Source organism: Haliotis rufescens, unplaced genomic scaffold (assembly GCF_023055435.1).
Source record: "Haliotis rufescens isolate VD_foot unplaced genomic scaffold, xgHalRufe1.0.p SCAF_5, whole genome shotgun sequence".
NCBI lineage: Eukaryota > Metazoa > Mollusca > Gastropoda > Lepetellida > Haliotidae > Haliotis > Haliotis rufescens.
This window is the reverse complement of record NW_025964223.1, coordinates 42,125,586-42,148,087: the sequence shown is the minus strand read 5'-3', so window position 1 is coordinate 42,148,087 and position 22,502 is coordinate 42,125,586. Positions and strand designations below refer to the sequence as shown.

The window sequence follows — 22,502 nt, the reverse complement described above, 5'->3', positions numbered from 1 at the left end:
ATAGCACATTTGGTATCATCGAATTTGCCTGGCCACAAGGGCTTGTGGCAACGCGTTGCTATAGGTGTTATATACAAAGCGGACGTAAAGCATAAGGTCACAGGCCAGAAGGGGGCACGGGTGGCCCAGTCGTCTAAGGCGCCGCGATTCGCTGTGCAGAGTTGCGTCCCTTGGGCACGCCAGAAACCTAAGATTGTGGATTCGAATCCCGGTTCGCCCCGATTATGTTTCTAGGTTTGTCAGCACCATACCCGTGCTCGTGGGTTTCACCAAAGTGGTAAACGTCTAAGACCTGCATCACTTCGGGCTTTCCTCCCACATTAAGCTGACAAGCCGCGATATAACTGGAATACTGTTAAAAGCGGCGGTAAACCCAACTCACTCACTCACTCACTCACTCACAGGCCAGATATTGACTACCACGAGGCATGTTCAATATGCCCACCAGTCACACAACACACCCTACCCCCACGAGTACATTCATATATACATGAACCACCTCCATGCTCTAGTGGATAGAGCGTCTGCCAGGGGGGCGTGAGGTCGGGGTTCGATCCCCTGGCCGGGTCATACCAAAAAGACGTTAAAGATGGTACTTGTTGTTACCTTGCCTGGTGCTAGGCATTGAGTGGATAAAACAAGTCTATATACCGTGGCTGAGTTGGGTATCCATGTTAAACCGCGGCATGGTGTCTCAATGGGCTAGCACTATAAAACCGGCTTGGGTTCGGGCTGGTACAAGTAGCCACATAGTAGCTATAAAAGTGCAATAATCTTGAACGCGACATTAAATCCCATTTCACCTCACCTCACCTTGCCTCATGATCATATATACACCTTCTGAAGGAGAATCCAAGTCAATTAGTAGACACAGAGTGCAATTCCAGGTCACGTGAACATTTACATAAAAATAAGTCATATTTGTGATTAAAATAATAAATAGTAAATTTTTACGTTACGTTTCTCAAAGTAAATTGATGATTTCGATTAAAACAGCGTCACACCTCTGGTTAAAATATTTCGTATCGCATGTGCAGGTGTCCGACCTGTTCGTAATAACATATAGCTCGGGATTTAAAAATCAAATAAGTATGTTTAAGATATCTTGCTTTTATCTGGTGAGTGAGTGAGTTGGGTTTAACGCCGCTTTTAACATTATTCAAGTTATATCACGGCGTGTCAGCTTAATGTGGGAGGAAAACCCGAAGTGATGCAGGTCCCAGACGTTGACCTCTCCGGTGAAACCTACGAGCACGGGTATGGTGCTGACAAACCAAGAAACATAATCGGGGCGAACCGGGATTCGAACCCACAATCATAGGTTTCTGGCGTGCCCAAGGGACGCAACTCTGCACAGCGAATCGCGGCGCCTTAGACAACTGGGCCACCCGTGCCCCCTTGGTACGGCAAACTAATTTACAGAGGTGATTTTTATATATGTTTGGAATAACATTTATCAGTCGTCACATACATGTAGGATTAATGTCAAGAACGTTATTGCCCAAGAACACTCACAGCATGTCATTCAATGAAAGATAATAGGTACTTGAGGGCACAATACGTCCCAGCATAGATAACATGCGAAATCCATGGCTTGATAAGGTTGACGCTCTATCTTCGCGCCATGGCCCATGAGCTATATTATCAATCAACGATATGGAGTAAATACATGTTACCAACTGTCACCTATGTGACTACTGCGTTGTGAAAAATTGTCATATAATATTTTGGATCATGCTGAGATGGCTATTAACATTATACCTAGTCAATCTCCAATTACCTGATCGCTGGTTTTCAATCAATATTTCCTCGAATGGTAAATATAATCCTATTTGTCTTGGCGGAGGTAAATCACCGAAAGAATCAATATTTGCCTTTGGGATCAGTGCATGTCACCATTAATTGTCCCCGGCATAATCTCTAGTCACACAAGGTGATTAATTTTTCCGGCTTGAATTGATAAGGATCTGATATACATAAACTGAATGGAGGTTTGGGTAGCAACATCTTAAATTTTCAAGTTCGTAATCATGTTATCACACACAACATCCTGTCACGTTGAAAGAACACATTAATAATCTATCCCAGCATTGAACAATAATAGTTATGTATAGATTGTCAAATTAATGCTCTCGTTTTCATTACACTCCTCATGTAAATCAAAATAATAAAATTAAGAAGTACCCAGGATTTGTAAGTATATGTATGTATCAAAGCAGAAAAATATTATCAACTGTAATATTCATCTGGTTAATATATATATAATATGCATCTATATTATTTGTTTTATCGATACGTGGCCATTAATCATCGATATCGACTTTATTGATTATTGACAAGAGAGGGTACTTTAGCTAGATTATTTAATCATTTGTCTTGTACGTATTCCTTACTCCTCGGCATGGGTCGTAGTATATTAACAAGATAAAGATTTTGAAATCTAGGTAATGATTATGGGTGTCTCATATAAGCCCAAGGTAAATGGTAGGTGTCCAGACGCACACATTACACTGTCTGGGTAGCTTTGTCTATATTGTGCGTACGCCTGAAGACTGAATACTGAGGATCTGGAGGATCCGACAATCGTTTTGGAAAAACGATTATTTTAAAATAATTTTGTTAACATCCACGTTAGCTAGAGACACGATAATTAGTGGCATTATCCCCGCACATAACGAGGGATGGACGATGGATACCATAGCAGACGGCCGGAGTCGAGACAGATGTTGGCAATGACCAGGAACTCTACCAGTGGTTTCGGCAGCAGAAGCTTCTTGAGACATGGCTCGGATAGAGACAGGAAGTCTCAGTTCCACCTTGCAGTGGACGAGAGGAGACTGCCACCACCCGCTGTGTTCTGGAGCGATAATGAGAGAGATGCATACAGGAAAAACAAAATCATACAGAGTAAGTTAAATTCTGATCTGGATGACATCCGATTACATAAACAGCATTCATCTCGGGTGATTAGATGTGATGCGCTGAGATTCCGGTTACATTCAACACGATTTCCTCATTTAACACCCTTGAAGTTCTGTGTTTGGGGAAACTACAAGCAGATGCCTCGTCATCGGTCAATACAGTCGGGACATGTGGGAAATATTACTGGACTGAAATGTTCACCTGTTGGGGATGACACTTTATCATGCATAGTAGCGTCTTCACCCGAACGACAAACCTCGATGGTACAACTTACCCCGACCAGGCAAACTACACATTCCTCCTTGCACAGAAATAGCAGTCTCAGACGTTACATCGGAGAGGCACAGAGTACAGTTGGGTATAAAAGGCTGGAGACGAGTCCTGTCCGTGTTCCGGATTTACAGTATCACACTAAGTTGAACGTTGATAAGGAACAGGATGATCGGATTAAAGCGGCTGACAATGGTTCACATCTTCACCAACTAAAAGACAGTTCAAAACAAGATATATCTGACAATGTACGGAATGGTGACTTTGGTGCTTCCATACAGGATAATAGGGAAGATTCGCACGGGCATAACAGTGTCAGTTCATCCATTTTATCCAAAAAGAAAGCTTCGGGCAAGAAAGTACGATGGAGTAATCCAGAATATTCCTTTCTGAGGTCGAGGACAACATTGGACGATCCTTCCAAGGTGATCCCTGCTGAAAGTAAATTGGTATCTCTTTACAACCCGACTCGTAATTTGAAGAACGCTTTGACATCTGAAAAGCTGAGGTTCCAAGACAGCCAGGATAAAGTGTCTGATTATGTGCGTCACCTTGCAATATGTGGATTTTCCACAAAGACCGAGACATGTCATGATGTGGAGTACAAAAGAACAACCACTTCGACATCATAAGGGATGTGAATGCAGGCATTTACTTTGATGTTGTAATAATGCTTGTGCTTATGGCAATTGTAATGAGATATATCATAAGTTTCATTTATGTTTCTGTTGTTATTGAAATGTCGAAGTCAAGTCTAACGAGCTTTGTTGATGTGATCTTAGTGCGTTTATACTTGACTGGTACTTACCTTTAGTAAAAATATGTCTTTGTGGTCCGATTGATTATATTGAGTCACAAAAAGAATATGACCATTTCATTAAGTTTGTTGTTTGTTTGTTTGTTGTTTAAAGCCGCACTCAGCAATATTCCAGCTATATGATGGCGATCTTTCAATAATCGGCCAGACAACTCAGTGATCAATATCATGAGTATCTGTCCAAGCAATTGGGATAAGCTGACATGTATCAACCATGTCAGCGAGTCTGATCCCGTAAGTCTACTTTTACGGCAAACATGGGTTGCTGAAGACCTATTCTACCCCGGATCTTCACAGGTCCCTGGGAGGGATGCATGCATACACGTCACAAGAACGCAGCTGGGCAAAACGGATAGTTGTAATAACGCTTGTTTAATCGAAACAAAACAATGTGATTACGATATTATATTTCGTAACGAATACAGTGCCATAAACGTGTACTCGAATTAAACATGCATGAACAACTTTGATGCGGGTAGTAAACGCTAAGCAAAAAGGTCAAGCTGGGATGTTTATCATTTATAGATCGCTATTTAGTAAATAAGAAATCGGTTATTTCACAATGATTTGAAAAAGATTGTACTTTCATTTACGACGATAATCTCGACGTTTTGGTCATCTCGCGTAAGTTGTTGTTGCCCTGCCTGGCACTCGGCATTGAGGCTGGCTAGGAGTCAGTTTACAGTGTCTGAGTGGGGCATCTACGTTAAACTGCGACACTATCAAACCGGTATAAGTCAGGACTGGTACAATCAGCCACACCCCCACGGTCATGCACATCGCTATACAAGTGAAATAATCTTGAACGCGACGTTAATGACCATTCCCCTTCACCCCACCAAGTTTAAGATCGCTGGATAGAGGCCAAAGATGATTTTGTTGCTACCCCTCACACTGTAAAGTATATAAGATTAAATGGGACCTGTTGATCATGACAGGACAATTTTCAAATATTTCCCCAGAATTCGTTGTATATTTATATTACTGTACTCTATGAGTGAAGCCTGGCCTTCTCCTGAAGTCTGAAATGATTTATTACGTAGTGTTATAAAATATCGTTATCAGGACAAGGACACTCGGCGAAGTCACTTAGAGAATTATTGATATATCAAGGAGTGTCTACACTTTGAAGAAGGTGCACGGTATACTCGGTAATATTAACACCATACGACGTGAAGAATACCCCTATAGATAGGCTCTTCTCGCATATCCTGTATAGTAAAGCATAAGACTTCACACCCGAAAGGGTCTCCGTGTTTTATTGACGTTTGTCTGTTTATACTTTATTTCATTCCTTCGTAAACATATATTGAGATTGAGAAAGTAAGTTTTGCTTTGTCATACACATCGCTAAGATTAAGCAAAGCCTTTTCTCAAGATAGCAGAAACACGAAAGAACATGCATTTTCCAAATCAATATTGATGAAATAATATCCAATGGTGTAAACAATGTGTCCTTTCTTTGCACCTCATGATCAGGAAACAAAACTGCTTCGTTGCACGTGGGCCTTTCTGCGCGGGTCAGATGTCGGTCATGTGTGCTCGGTTGGCTTCAAAGTGGCGAGTAGACGGCTTTCGGTCGATATTATTTCATAAAGTGAGTGAGTATAGTTTTACGCCGCTTTTAGCAATATTCCAGCAATATCACGGCAGGGGACACCAGAAATAGGCTTCACTCATTGTACCCATGACGGGAATCGAACCCCGGTCTTCGGCGTGAAGAGCTAACGCTTTAACCACTACGCTACCCGACCGCCCATCATAGCAATAAAGACTTTGGAGGAGTCATGTATTGGAATCGATAGAATAATCACCCAAGACAAGGGTTTTGTGCCTGATTTGCAATTACACTTTAGAAACAGGACCCGTGAAGATCCGGGGTAGAATAGGTCTTCAGCAACCCATGGCCATGCTTGACGTAAAAGGCGGCTCGTTGTAAGAGGCGACTAACGGGATCGGGTGGTCAGGCTCGCTGAATTGGTTGATGCATGTCATCGATCCCAATTGCGTGGATCGATGCTCATGTCGCTAACTACTCGATTACTTACAGACCACCGCCATATAGCTGGATTATTGCTGAGTGCGGCGTTAAACAACAAACAAACAAACAAACTTTAGAAACAGCGATATAAGCAGAATGGTGTTGTACGGAGTGTGCATTTTTGACACTCTTGATATTAATTGATCTAGAAATATTTAGGCAACGACACAAGGGCCTGTAGTTTTGGGATCGTTCAATCCAGAATAGTGAATGAAAGATGTGGGCTTAACACTGCTTTGAATAGTATTTCAGTTTCATCAAAGTGTGACAGCTTCATGTAGGAGGAATACCCAGGTGATGCACATCATACATATGGTTTTGCTGTTGCCAAACTAATACATATTATAGTCATAGTCTTGGATTCGTACCAATGATTCTGACACGCGTAACGGACGCAACTTTGAACAGCACTATGTGGCGCTTTAGGCATCTTGTTCACCCGTTTGCCAGATTACTTTTGATTAAGATGTAAGTCTAGAGAGCGGCCACAGCCGAACACGACAATAGGTGAGGTGAGGTGAAATGGGGTTTAACGTCGCCTCCAAGATTATTGCACTTATATAGCGATGTGCATGCACGTGTGTGTGTATGTAGCTACTTGTCCGAACTGATGTCGATTTATAGAGTTAGCCGCAGTTTCACATGAATACCCCACTCAGACACAGTGAACTGATCATGACTCCGAGCCGACCAGTCCTTGTTTTAGCCCCTTAATGCCGAGTACCATCTTTTAACGTCTTTTGGTATGACGCGGCCGGGCGGACGCTCCACCACTAGATCACGGAATACGACAATAGAGGATGAGTGAATGCTGTCTGAAGCCAGTAGTATTGCACTTTACCACAGCGGTCTGTAAATAATCAAGTCAGGGCAGGTAAACTAACACTAGAAACATGTGCAAATATCAATGCCATCGTGTAGGATGATAGATGAGTCATGTCATCGAGTCTGACCACCCGAAGAACTTCAGTCGACACTTACGACATGCACGGCATACTTGGGCCCCACGTGCCCCCGAAACCCCACGAAGGGGCAATACACAGGAGTCGAGGACATGTACCGTGGAATGACAACACCTTCTCAACAGACGAAAGTCACTCTCAACCAGTCACTCTTACTTTTCACTCTAAAGCACTCAAGGTTCCACGTCATAATTCGTGTCTCCTTGGTAAATACAACGTGTGAGGCATGCCAAGCTACCCGCGCCACATTCGAGGCATGTTCATGACCTCTCTCTTATCGGTACATTATACACTTGATTTGAAGGGGTGTACAAGCTACTAGTTCAGAGACATAGTACAATGATCTTATGTATTTGAAAAAATAACTGTATTCGGCACATTTCTTAAGAGTAAACTGGCCTTAACGTTGTTCATACAGCTATTACCTAAATAATTAATAAATAATGCGACACACGCCTTTACATATTCAGTAGATATCTCTGAGTCGATTGAACGATTCCGACTATACCATGAACATGTTTTTATTAATCACTATCTAATAGTCATGACATCAGGTGTTCGCGAGAAGGTGAGCGTATCCTGCTCCACCGATGGCTACCGTCCCAAACACATGCAAAGGCAAGTCAAAGCAAGGGAACGTATGATACATGTCAAAATAGAGAATTGCATCGGACATAACTTTTGTCACTGATGCTTCAAATTTTGAAATGTCCTCCTCATGTCAACCGTAAAACGTTTTGAAAGCTTTGCTGAGGCCTTGAATGTTGTAACCTTGATCAAACAACTTCTGACCGAGAGTCGTATGACGCTCTTTGACATCTTGATGGTAAGAGCATGCTTGCTTGTATCCCGCAACTTGTGAAATGTAAACACCAAGGGGTGATGTCCAATGGTATATGTGATGTTCAGCGATGAATCCCGATTGATGTTGGACTTCGATGCCGGTTGTACGAAGGTGTGCTGACGCCATCAGCCACCTGCGATCATGCATCTTGATTAATATTGTCAGAACTCCACATCTACCACTGGTATCTACTACCCGAAAAAACATCGACACCAGTCATGTTGTGTTGTTTGCTGCACTGGCCTTTGTGTTGTTAACACCAACCAGAGTTCACCTTGATGACATCATTCTTGACCACCTATAGAGGCTCGATGCTCATGATGTCAATTACTGGATTACCTGGCCCACACTCAATTATTTACAAACCTATACACTCTTCAAAAATAAAGAAACGCACAGGTAGCGTGTAGTTCTTTGAACCTGACTACACAAAAGTCCGGTATATAAATTGGATATATGTTATTGGAAAATGTTGGTGACCTGGTAGTCGACAAACGGTGCGTCAAAACGCAGCCATTGTCGCTTTGCAATGTCTTAAACGGCATTGTTTCCACACTTGGAGGAATACAGTAAAGCAAAATGCACGTGCAAGTTATGGCATTCGTAACTCGTGGTAGTGGCTATAAAAAGGCAAGCATAAGCCAATAATTTGTCATTCAATTGTCAACATTTTTCAAGTTCGAAAAAGGAGAGACTCAGCGCTGCCTTTCGGAACATCGCCACAGGACGTATCCAAAGAGGGGGAATTGCAGTCTTCTGTTGCACGCCACTTCAACGTCCACCACAGCACCATTTGTCGCCTTTGGGACCGTTACACACATTTCAACTCCACTACAGACCGTCCGAGAACCGGCCGACCAAGAGTTACCATCCCTGCTCAGGATCGCTGCATTCGACTGTTCCACCTAAGTCATCGCTATGCCACAGCTACGGAGACTGCAGGACGCATCCCTGGTTTGAGGAGGATATCGGACCAGACTGTCAATAACCATCATTGCGAGGCTGAAATCCGACCCAGGAGACCAGTTATCGTTCCTGTTTTGAACAGATCCATCGCCACACGAGATCTACACCACGAGATCTGACTTGGTTGTGGTTAAGGGATATTTGACAGCAAATCGCTACATGAATCATCAAATTCTTCAACCTCACCTTCTACCAAACATTGACCGCCAGAGGGAGCTGTTTCAACAGGACAACGCTCCACCGCAAACAGCTCGTGTCACGGTGGACTACCCTCATAATGCCAACATCAACGTCTTGCCCTGGCCGCCGAGATCTCCAGATCTCAACCCAATCGAACACTTCTGTGATGATCTCGATCGACGTGTACGTCAACGTCAGAACACGCCGCAGAGACTCCCACAACTAACCAACGCGTTACAAGCAGAATGGCGCAGAATTCCGCAGGACAGAATTCGCACACTTATCTAGTCAGTGCCGAGGAGATGCAGATCCGTGATTACTGCCCGGGGCGGTCACACGAGATACTGAGTTCAGCGCAACCTTGTGGCCTTAAGTTACATGACAATGAACAGTTTTCAATGCCTTTGTACGACGACAACATGTGACTATGGAGCTTCAAAATGTCATATGTGTATCTATGATATTAAATTAAATATATCGACTTTATAAGTACAATACATTGACTAAAAATCTACCTGTGCGTTTCTTTTTTTGAAGAGCGTATATTGGAAGCGGACGTTGCCTCTACTTAGATAACACGTATGGGTTGTGCTTCGCAAACTGTACAGTGGCAACGACCACCATCCAGAGATTTTCCGGTACTTGGCCTGGCCCTTCAAGATGAAAAGCAGCAAACCCCTTATAGATTACGACGGAGATAAAACGGAGTATGCAACGTCACTGCAATGCTTGTTCGGAGGCCAGCTGCCAGTGTGTCAGAGGTTCACTCTGTGTATCCGGATCCTCCCTGTGTTCAGTACGTCATATTTATTTTCGATTATCCCCTACTTTTTGAGGGCAGTATATTCTAATGTTTACTGCTCTGCGATGCTGCGATCATGAACCAATTGATGGTAAATAAAGAAGGTATCGGCCGATGGTATGTTATCTAGTTAATATCCAGTCACCTCCTGAGCCTATTTAGTTTTATTGACATTATAAAGTGACGAAAGGAATAGAAACTGATGAGCAGATGAACTTGTTTGAAAACTGATGTTTCATTTTTTCAGGATTCTACTCGAATCACTCGCTGCGCTACGTGCGCAACACACGCACAACTGGCCATAGGAGTGACGATGTTCGACTCTATAAGAGGTTCAGGAAGTTGGCAGGAGTCGGATTGTGTAGTGGTATTAAAAATGCTAGGTAATCACATGTTGTTATTAATTGCCATCTTGTCTGCTTTTTGTACATATGCATAATTATTTATTGTAATATGCTCTTGTGCCACCTTTTGTGGTTTCTGAGAATAAACTGATTCTGATTCTGGTTCGCGGCAAAATGGTCCCGAAGATCGTCACAAAAGACCAGTTAATCCCTTCATACACAACTTCATCTGCCGGCACGATGGGAGATATAAACATCTCCCCCAATATCCGTATCAACAATCGTGAAAATGTTATTACTGCGAATGGAATTTTATGTGCAGAATCACATGTTCTTTTTTATTTGGATAGTAGTGCCGTCAGGTGTTTATCTGGTTAGACAGTCGGTTAATCCCCGATTTGAAACAAGAGCCATGGTTTGAATACGTTTCATCTCAGTCAACCGCCTCCGCGGTCTAGTGGTAGAGCGTTCGCCCGGAGAGCGGAAGGTCCAGGGTTCAATCCCCGGCCGCGTCATACCAAAAGACGTTAAAAGATGGTACTTGTTGTTACCCTGTCTGGCGCTCGGCATAAAGGAACTAAAACAAGGACTGGTCGGCTCGGAGTCAGTATACTGTGTCTGAGTGGGGTATTCATGTTAAACTGCGGCATGGTATCTCAGTAAGCTAGCACTATAAATCGGCATCAGTCCGGACTAGTACAAGCTGCCACACAAACACATACACGTACATGCACGTCGCTATATAAGTGCAATAATCTTGGACGCGACGTTAAACCCCATTTCACCTCAACTCATCTCAGTCATGTCCGTTGAGAAGCAGAAAATATGTATTCGGATACAGACACTTGATTTCGTGTGACAGTCGTTGTAGGACATGTTGATCATGAATATGAGCTGCTCTCCCCGTATTGTTCCTACTCATGTTACCGTTGTCATGTAGATGTGAGAAACGTTACTAATGTGGACACAGAATATACACTGACGTTGAGAATAACGAAGGACACCATTTGTCTTGACTCTGGTCTTCCACATCTGAAAATTAGGCTTTATTTTATTTTGTCATTTACCTGATTTGTGAGTATTGTCTTGATTAGTATTTACGTTAAATCACCGCATCTCAGTTTAATAATTCACGAAAGCCGTGTTGATGCGAGTCGAGACGTTTGCTACTTTGGTATGTTTGTTTTGTTTTGTTTGTTTGTTTGTTGTTTAACGCCACACTCAGCAATATTCCAGCTATATGACGGCGGAATGTAAATAATCGATTCTGGACCAGACAATCCAGTGATTGACATCATGAACATCGATCCACGCAATCGGGATCGATGACATGCATTAACCAAGTCAGCGAGCCTGATGACCACCCGATCCCATAAGTCGCCTCTTACGACAAGCACAGTCGCTTTTTTACGGCAAGCATGGGTTACTTTGCTACTTTGGTGAAGCCAAAGGGCATGACCAGGGCGAGTGATGAATTCAAACCAACGATCACGGCGTATTGACTGGTGGTATCAACTAAAGTTTACAATCGACAAGGAACTATAGTCTGTGACACACGCGCGATGTTAATGCCGTTCAAATCTGTTTAGTGTCTCTAATATTACCCACTACAAAGTGGTGCAAGATGTATACCACAGCGGGAGATCGGAGTCGGTACAGACATTGGCCTTAACCAGGAACTCCGCCAGTAGATCAAGCAGTAGAAGTTTCTTGAGAACTGGCACGGATAGAGGAGACAAGAAGTCATCATACTATACCTTACAGTGGATGACAGGGGGCCCCCCGCCAACAGCAGTGTTTGCTACAAAGCGAGACGTACGCAAGAAAAACATAATCATGCAAAAAAACTTACCTACAAAAACTAAATTAAGTTAGATAAGAAACAAAAACAACTCGGAATGTATAGGACATGCGGTTACACACAACATTCCTCTTGGGTAATAAACTTTGATGCATTGAGATACCGATTGCGTGCATCCTCGAAAAATAACAATTTCGAAACTTATATGCTTTTGTCGACACGTCATAGAGATAAAGCTGTGATTATGCTAGAAATTATATTGGCGTCTCATATTAATAATCTATCAAATACAATAACTATTATAGGTAATTCCTATCGAATTAAATGTGAAATGACAGTACAAGATTTATTAAAGTTTAACACTGTTTAGTTGAAATCGAAGGGATCCAAGAAAAGTTCGACTTCATTTCAGATCAATAATTAGGTGTTTAATTATTATCAAAAGGGTAAGTATCAAAGGAGACAACGAATTTGTATTTTGACAAGTGATGAACGTTGGAGTCATATTGTCAGTCAGACTTATAAAGTTATTTTGTATATCTTGGAACGAAAGCAAAATAAGACAACCAAACAGTCGGCATATCCAATTGGACCTGTACATGTACGAATTAAAACAATGACCATGCCACATGAATTAATTAAGTTGAGTTCGATACAATGTCAACACTGTCTTTCGGTGTTCAACAAAAAAGAATGCAAAACAATTCTTTGCATGAAAGGACGTGTCCCCTGCGTACCCGGGGTAGAATGTGTCCCCAAGCACCCAGTTGCGACCACATTGGGCAAACCGTTTGAGAAGTCGGAGGCAGGGAGTCTGGTAGTTAAAATATAACTATGTCTTTGCGATGGGAGCTTTCGGGGTATGTAATTATGGTATCTATCGGGTCGTCTGACTCAAGCCCAGATGCTCCTGTAATTGTGTTTTCAATGTTTCAATCATTAATTTAACCCAGCCCCGCTTTAAAATCACCGTATGTGTATCTCCATTCTCCTTGGATTCAGCTAAGGTATTGTGCAAAGCGACAGGGAGTTGGATCAATGTTTTAAGTGGGTTCTCCAACTGAATTAAGTGAACACCGATAATAGCTATTAAACAAAGTTTGGTGTTACATAACATTTTTTGTTCAAAATAATTTTACTTTACCGTAGATAAAACAGGCATTGAAAGTGCAGCACAGACATTTGATAAGACAACGTTAACATATTACGTCACAGTCGGCTAGGGACTAGCGCCATATTTCAAAGTCTAAAACATGGTCTGCATTTTGTAACGTATAATTGTATATGTAAGTATTTAAAAACCTCTTCCGGCAATGAGAAACGAGTACTTTTCTATACATATTAGCATCCGCGGTGTGATGGTTATAGAGGTTTGATACCTCTGACTGACGAGTCAGAATGTACCTGCAGTAATTTCAAAAGACATGACATATTTAACGTATTATCATAGAGGGTTTTCCAAGGAGCAAGCGTTTCTGTGTGATGAAGAGCTGTCGTTTAAGTAAGAAACTTCTTACTCAAAATTTGAAGGGCTTTGCTTTTTCGGGTTGACCTTGACTTGACCAGTCGTCTTTTGTGTCGATTATCGTAATCTAATATATAAGGGTGCTTGTCCTTTTGACATATTTGAAGTTACTATAAGTTATGTATTTTTTTTATAATTTGGAGTTAACATGACATACGGCTTTTCCATTGGATGAGAGGTCGGTCAAATAACTCCAAAACTGACGTTCATAAGTGTATGAACGACACAATTCGACGTATTCCCTTGCTCAAATGTCAACTTAAGCGTTGTTCCTGGTCAAATTGACCCTTGAACTCAACGTGATAGTGTACATTGAGAAAAATCAGAGTGTTTGACTGCACCATCGTTCACAATATCCGCTCCACGACCGATCCGAGTAATCAAAACGAAGGAATGAGTTCACTGGAGTATGAACCTTTATAGAGTGAGGGCCAAACAAGCTCCGACGTCCATACAGTTTGTCCCTCACTCTGAAGGTTCATACTCCAATAGACTCACATAAAATGAAAGTCAATTTTTAAATGTATATGTATGTCTGTAATACGACGCCTAAATGTTTGACGTTTAAGATAGGGCTTTGTCCCTAGTCTCCCACACGTGTTATAGGAAACATGCTCCGACAACTTGAAACTGATCAAAGCTTTCCGAGCAGCAACTGGTGTCCACAAGGAAGTAAACCACTTTGCTGAACCCACTGGCATGTATGTCTTGCTGACAAACCATTGTTCTGAATCAGGCCGAATGTGGGATTCCAACCAACGATAATTAGATCATAGAACATAGGGAAACTCTGCACAGCGCACGTTGATACCATATATATCTTTGAACAGCAATGACAATGATATCGGCCTTAACAAGAACTCCGACAGTAGAAGCTTCTCGAGACATGGCTATAGCTAGGAGACAGGAGACAGGAAGTCGTAGTACTTCCACCTTTCACTAGATGAAAGAAGGTTCCCGCCACAAGCCACTCTTATTGAGTGACAAAGCGAGATGCATACAAGATGTATGCGTTGGGATACCGATTGCGTGCGACACCTTTTACCATCCTTGAGAATTAACAATTTCGAAAAACTGACCCCCCCCCCCCCCCCTTTTTTTTTCAATCAATTCCAGACTAATATAGACAGGGAAATGAGAGTTGCCAATGTTAATCTCAATGATTCAAAATGTAATAAGCAGAAAGAGGAAATATATCCCTAGCAATAACGATGGAATAAGACAAAACTGAAACACTACACCTCTCTAAAACAGCCACAGATCATTTCAAACCAAATGTAACATCTCACTTGTACAAACTTTAAAATAAAAGTCCATAAAAAGTTCTTTTGACAAATAAAGACCAAAGCATTTATTGAAATATAACACTTTAACCACTGAGGACGTAGCAAGTGTACATTTACAATTGTACATTAAAATCATTCGCGCATGAAACGTATACACAATCCCACGCCTGCACATATTTGACATAAGCATAAACATGAAATATTTGAATATACAAATCAAATTCCAAATGATCGTTTTGAAGCTACATACTTTACATATATTCAACAATTACGGTAAAACTAATTAAAAAAACAAGAAATCAGTTGTCTTGATACATTAACACAAACATACACATGTAACACGAACCAAATTAAATCCCGCGATTTATCTATACAGATGTGACTCACATATGCACATGTTAATATCCACCAAATAATATCGTATTTAATTATCGTATTGAAGCTACACTATAAGACAATTACATACCCCTGCCTCGCCCATCACGTCAGACAACTGTACCATTTAATCGTTTTGGAGTCACTTATTTAACTTTGACACATCTACTCATGTAATATGTGTTAGCCAATGATGTGAGGACTTGTGTGACACTGCTGCTTACACTTGTCGGAGAAGTCACTTTGGTCACAGAATGTCACGTGACAAGTGACGTAGATGCCGTCCTGTTCTTCAGGCAGGTCAAACATTTCAAACTCAAACCTGGTCACGGAGTTACGCGTCACGAGAATTTGAGTGCGGGCATCGACAGCACACCTGTAATAATAATAATAATAATAATAATAATTATAATAATAATAATTATAATAATAACCCATTTACAGCCTCAGGCGTATCCAGGCCAACAAACCTGATATTGTCCGTTTTGATAAATCCAATGAAATCATTTATATTATTAAATTTTCTGTCCCCTGTGAGGAAAAACATGACAAATATGCGGACCTCGCTTTCAAAATGTCACGTTTGCATCCCAAGTACCAAATTGTCAGACTCCCCATTGTTCTCGGTGCATTAGGTTTAGTACCTCCCATTATGTTGACTGACATCGGGAGAGTACCCGGGTTTGCTACCCAGAATACAGCCCTTCTGACAATATGGGTAATGCAGAAGGCTGCAGTGTTGGGGAGTCTTCACATTCTCTGAAAAGTTGAGGGAGGGTTTGACTTGCTGGGAGAAGTCCCATTCGCTGTCTGGCCAGCATGTAGAGGGGACAAAGCCCTGAGCTGATGATGAGCCTAACCAGCCTGACTATGCCAGGATCACCAAAACCTTCTATGCTGCATTTTTTCATTTTAATCCGTAAATAAAAAAAAATAAAATAATAATAATAATAATAATAATAATAATAATAATAATAATAATAATAATAATAATAATGTGTACTGAATAAGTACAATGTTGTACGCATGGTTACACAAAGTCCAATGAGTTTTCTAAACATACAACTATATTTTGAAAATGCAGCCACTTAACCAGGTTAGAGAATAGGTCCCCTGAATCCTAAGCTTGTCGTAAGAAGCGACTACTTGGATCGAATGGCAAGGTTACTAGGTGTTTGCGTGTGACCGCACATCGTTGTGAGTCGATTATTTACATATTTACATAGTTAATGTGACTGTTACGTTAAACAACAACAGCAAACAGTGCCACATAGAGTTAATTGTCATGCTCTTTTGTTCGGATGTTACAAAATATCGTCTTCAAGGATCCCCATCAATATTGTCAAATTGCTTACTTTATTTAAAGTAACCATCTTGTCCTTTTTGATAAATCCAATGAAATCATTTATATCATTTATACTTTATTTAAAGTAACCATCTTGTCCTTTTTGATAAATCCAATGATAGATCATACTTACCCATTTTCAATCAGAGGATGAGGTACTTCTTTCCCATTGCCGATTTGGGCGTCGCAGGAACGCAACACCATGATGGTGTTGGGACTAACGGATGAGGAGACCTGAACATACACTGGCTCTCCGATCTTAGCTTGGGCATGGTTGCCAGAAAATAGATGCTGATATGAAGCGTCTTTGAAAAGAGATATGTCGAAGCTGGGACCTTGTATGTGTCCAGTGGAACTACCAGTTACTGTTTCATTGAAATCTGGATAAATGAGGACAGCATTTGTTCCATCCACTGGTTCCGAACAACTGATGCTGTGCAGCCAGATGACATGTCTGACCACATTGTCAGGGGACAGAGCCACAAACATGACTCTATTCTTGAACATAACCATGCCGTTGGAAACCTAGAACATTAAGACACAGAAAGGGTACATGAACATACACGGTTGGAAATGAGTTCAAATTATTAATATGATAGACAAAAAGGTTGTCATGCAAATTATGAAGACTGATTTTGAAATATGATATGTATCCTTCCCAGTGTTGCTGAATTTCAGACATATAAACATTTACTCTCAAAATATAGTAGGGATCATGAAATATATATCTTTTCATCGGTAGACAGAAATACGATCAGCTTTGAAAAAATGTCTGCTAGAGATTGAACGGCTTGAGAACGGACACCTATCTCCCCATGACACCCAAAACATTGTATGTGGGTGCACGTGGGTAGGGGTGATAATTGCTTTTGACATTTCAGTGAAATGTCGTCAATTAGCTCTGGGCCATTCGTTCTGTTGATTTTCATTATCCAGAGAGACAAGTTAGCTCTCTACTCATACTTTAATGCAGTATTTGAGATCAGATTGGGAATGGGTTGTCTTCAATGTGATAGACGCTTTAGGCTATTGCCATGTTTCAAACTCGTAGAACTCAGCGAGAAGTAGCCAAAATGTTTAATGTGTCTCGTCTTTGACCTACAGACTTTAGAACAGGTTTTCAGACACAAAATGGTATTTATCGGCCTACTGAAAGAACCCACTGGCCCAGTAGTGTGTGGTTTGTGCACAATGCTGGTCCACGTATTGTCTTTCTAGACGATAATGTTCGTGCCCACAGTGCACGTATCGTCCTGACATTTCCACCATTGAAACATGCTCAGGACATGCACGTTCCACGTCTGGGACATGCTCGGGACACATTTACGGCGACGTCAAAGGCCACCCGTTACGTTAGTCGAACTGAGCCACGTGCTGCAAGGGGAGCGGTCAAGACTCCCTCAAATTGTCATTGTTTCGGACCATGCCGGCCCTTATAAACGAATATTTTACCAATCGTTTCGGCAAGATCCACTATTGATGAAGTCATTTACAAAGGTTTTTACGCGACACCCCTGTCGTCAATTGGTATGATCTTGTGTTTATCGCACAAATGGAACTCGTTTGTAACTTATGGTACTGATAGCGTTAGAAAACGATTACATAACTGTAGCAGCTGCCTGTTAGTAGAGGGTTAGAACCTAGCATGGTTGCTGCACTTCAATTACATATGCTGCATCTATTGATACCATACGGTATTCAAAGAAACATGTTGCCACATCCATGTGTACTTACACTTGTTTCTGTATGGCATTCAGTGTAAGACTGGTTGAATATGAGTTGATTCCCATGAAGTGTTCCGGTACACTTGCTCTGCCCCATGTAGATGTGAGACAGGGTAACGTTGTATAATACATCTACATTTAGCGTCACAAACCAGCCCTTTGCTAAGCATTTGAGTTCGATGGCATTTGTTACTGGAACAAGTAGAAGGTGTATGCATTCAGTAGAAATACAAGTAGAGGTGGGTATATTGAACACATACAGGTGCCAAGTTAGTGCTTAATTAACAATGAAGTAAGTAATTACAAAATATGTACACACAATTAGCACTTATTATTCTAACACTTCATAGCAGACAATATATACAAGCTCAGTGTGTCGAAGAGGCGTTTGGGTAGCCTATTCATTTAAGTGTTCATTCGTTCGTCAAACCGACGTCATATTACTGGCGTAATGCCAAAGGCGGCTTACATTGTAATGATCGGCAGTGTTCTGTTGATAGGACATGTTTACATATTTAATCGTATGCTAAGAACGACTCTGCTTTTAACAAAGATTTCTCGTGGCTATGGAAATGGTTTTGTCACTTTTATTTGCAATGACGTTCATTTAACTTTCATTGGAGACGTCATGTGGTTTTATTAAGCTATATAACATGGAAGACAAATCCCGGTTTTAAGGTTAAAAATATAATTCACAGGGTAACCTACAAATGAACAAACGCAAAAACACGAAAACCATATCAATGACTCTTCAGGGAATATTTAAGTTATTTGATTGAAATGCAATGACTTAGTCACGTTTGTCTTGCCTTGTCCGGTGAACCAGTAGCTGTACAGGCCATGGTGGTGTACGCTGGTACGACGAGAAACGAATGACGCAGGCAATGTGACGAGCTATAGGTCATTGTATAACCAGGTGTATATACAATCTTTCGATGCATTGACCCCCATCACATATTACTGAGTACGTGTCTCTCACTCATAATGCTAATGGTACCTCCCACTCTGATGCTCAACATGCTACGCTTATCAGAGGGTGTTTCAATGACAAAATATTGCATTCAATCCTACTAAGTTCCAACTTAACCTCTGTCCGTTATTAATGCACGTTTGGTTATGTCTACTCAAAGTTTACTGAAACATTTACTCAACATGTCTGCCAGAATACTGCAGTGCCTCCACTGAATTGTTGTAAGTTCGTGCGAGACCATGTGAGACAAATAAAAAAAAATTACTTGTCAAAGCTGTTAAAATGCAACCGGGTATTTGTCATAGTGTAATGTAAATTCTTTATCCATGCCGTGAGTGCACTGACTTATGTAATTGGGATTATCTCGCTATTGTATATCACTACTGCCAAATATTTTGATCCACTGTATTGATGTTTATGATTATTGTAAACCTGATCCGGTGTACGTCAATACAATGTGTTGACTGTTCATTGATCTTGGGGGGTAATTTACTAATTTCACAATCTAGTTCAGTACGTACCGATTTCGGGGTTACCACCGCGTTTAAATTTGGGAATCGTAAAAGTAGTATGATAGTATGTCATCAACTTCGCACAGAACACAATTCTAAAAAAGGATATTAAACTTACGCTTTTTTGGAAAAGATGGAAGACGATATCCTGCATTGTAGCTATATGACTCCAGGTATAATCTTTCGTGAAGCCTGACTAGGATTGGTGATGAACTGTTGACAACATACGGTTGTTTGGGTTGTATCCTTAGTACGCCAACAGCGTATGGTACCGTGGTGAGATTAGTCCATTTGATATCATCACGTTGCTGGCCATTTACACGAACATCCATAAATGATGACACCTCTGACATGATAGTAATAAAAGGGCCATCTGAGCTCACGCCATCCAAATCCAAACTCTCTACAATGTAGTTGTTGTCATAAAGGTCCGTTCCTGGCACAAACAATGACGAACCTCCTCTTCTTCTGAAATAGATGTTCTGGATACACATTATCGGCCTGTTGCTCTGTACAATGACGTCAGCGCTTAAATCGGAATTGATGTCTTCAAACTCTGCTGTATTCAGTGATGTAGACGAAGTCACTATCGTCCCATTTGCTTCTTCCCTTGTTATAGTCACAACTGTATTGTTCTCACGTGCCAATACACGCAACGTCATTCCTCCTGGTTCATCAGTTTCGACTTTAGGTGCAATTACTGTTTTCGTAAATGCATTCTCTGGAGGAACCTGACTGACCATGTGACCTGCAGCAAGGTCAAGTTCCCAGACATACAAAGCCCCAGAAAACACTGCGACTTGATGATTAGAATGGATTCGGGTTCCTCCTAAATCACATTTACCATCTGTAGATGCTAAACCTAACTGAAATACGTCACCATAACCAAGTGTAACACTGACTGTATCTCCATCTCCATATCGTACACTGTTGAATACATAATCACATGTTGCATTGAGGGTCACTGAAATAGTAGTATTGTCTCGCGTGGCCACAACGCCAAGGTTTGCAGTTTTCTCGACACTTGCAACGAGATAATCCGTTGACAACATTTCATCTGTCAAAACAGTGAATGCGTCTGAGGTGTCTCTCCCAAGAGCGTATTTATTGTGGCCATAAAGAGCTATTTCGGTGGAACAGTTGACATAAATGGCCTTATGTTCAACTCTTGTTCCAGTTAGGAGCTGTGTTGTGTCAGGTAAAGCCAGCTTTACCACATCGCCCGCGATAACATGCACATTAGTCTGATGTCTTGTCCCGTCATTGTAGTTCACAGTACAACCACCGTCAAGGGTGGATGAGAAGTACAGAATGTTTCGAAGATCACTTGTTGCAGGAGTGATGTATTCGGGAAAGAATGCCAGAGAAAATGTTCTTCCTTTTGTATCCGTGAAAGCTGCAATACATCATAAGTGAAATTATGTTTTCGTTGATTAAAACGTCATTCGTGTCGCTTATTTGTCTCGATTGTATCATACATGTGAAGACACATTTTGGAGATAAACATGCTGTGCCTTTAAATGTAGCGCTAGGTTACCAGTAGATTTACCTGCGTAAAATTGAATTTGGCACCGAACACGTAGCTGTGGGCTGTTGATCTGATTCAAGGAAAAGCCGATGATAGTCTTTCAACGCAAAGGCGCTGTATGTGCCAACACATATTGATACCTTGCATCAGTGTACTTTATCCCCATGCGTGACAGGCATTAAAAGAGTGTAATTACACATTACTACTTCGTAAACAACATAAATGGGCACCAGTAAACAACGTGAGCAAGCCTTTCCAAGTTTAGCTCTGCACAGTACGTCTTTGTTACGACTTCACGTCGCTCATTGTGACGCTGAAAATATGACGTCATGGTCGGATGCAAAACTACTATAATTTCCAGCGCTCCAATGTTACTTAACCTTGGACACTCAAAGTCCTAGCTTTATGTCGTGTTTTCTGGCCAGTGTCGTCACATATAATCGTACATAGCATTATTTCAATATGTCTGCCGACACTTGGTGAGAAAACTTGTGAGCTGATGCAGCCTTTAAATTATTTGTTTCAAACAGAGGTTGTTAGTGTGATTTGGACCTGATGACCAATAACAATCGATAATTTTTCCCACCCATGGCTGAATGTACAATTACAGTTGTAGGTACAATATTTAGAATTGAAGGTATCGAAACTTACCCATGCATATCTGATTATAGGAAAACATAAGCCAAAACAACTTCAGGATATTCTCCATAGCTGTCGGTTTGCTTTCGTAGCCCGATCACTGCTGAGAACAAAACATGTGGGCAACTTAAGCCCTTTTATAGATCTGGGACAGCGCTGGGAACAGCTTGTAAAAAGCATAGTGATAACCTTGCACAATCTGAATTGAACTTTATTCACGCTCAGGCCGCTATCAGCGGCATCAGAGGTACAAAATTATTTCAACAACATAAAACATATACATATAAATAAAGAATATATACAAAAACATCTTGGCCGAGCATGCATGCATATTTATACAGATTTACTATGGTAGCAATATATGTGCAATTCAGAAAGAGGGAGAGTTACTTGATAGATTTAAACAATGACACCATGATTTTACAGAATTTGGACAGGTTTCTTATGTTCCTAGTCGTGAATTATTGCAGGCCATGTACAGTGGATTTGAGATGATTCACAATAGATGACGGCATTTGTTCGTTCTGAAATGGTCAAAGCTTCTACAAAATGTTCAAAACATATTTTATTCTGAATATTTGTATAACATTGTCTGATTTGATTTGAATTATAAATGAAAACGTACTGTAACATGCACCTATAACATGAA

At 41.1% G+C, this 22,502-nt stretch overlaps 2 protein-coding genes across 2 annotated transcripts; one reads left to right on the top strand and one right to left on the bottom strand.

The window, feature by feature from the left end:
• The first annotated feature begins 2,389 nt into the window (after positions 1 to 2,389).
• LOC125373351 lies at positions 2,390 to 10,332 on the top strand. Its single transcript, XM_048384373.1, has 2 exons — positions 2,390 to 3,617; positions 10,052 to 10,332. The coding sequence occupies exons 1-2, from the start codon at positions 2,682 to 2,684 to the stop codon at positions 10,241 to 10,243; spliced, it is 1,128 nt and encodes a 375-aa protein (XP_048240330.1). The 5' UTR covers positions 2,390 to 2,681; the 3' UTR covers positions 10,244 to 10,332.
• A 4,465-nt stretch (positions 10,333 to 14,797) lies between these two features.
• Positions 14,798 to 22,117, bottom strand: LOC124110295. The gene is made up of 5 exons (XM_046469542.2): positions 21,866 to 22,117; positions 19,805 to 21,082; positions 18,215 to 18,396; positions 16,614 to 17,005; positions 14,798 to 15,511 (listed from the first exon to the last, which is right to left on the bottom strand). Exons 1-5 carry the CDS (start codon positions 21,921 to 21,923, stop codon positions 15,319 to 15,321), a joined length of 2,103 nt encoding a protein of 700 aa, XP_046325498.2. The 5' UTR covers positions 21,924 to 22,117; the 3' UTR covers positions 14,798 to 15,318.
• Between the last annotated feature and the right edge of the window lie 385 nt (positions 22,118 to 22,502).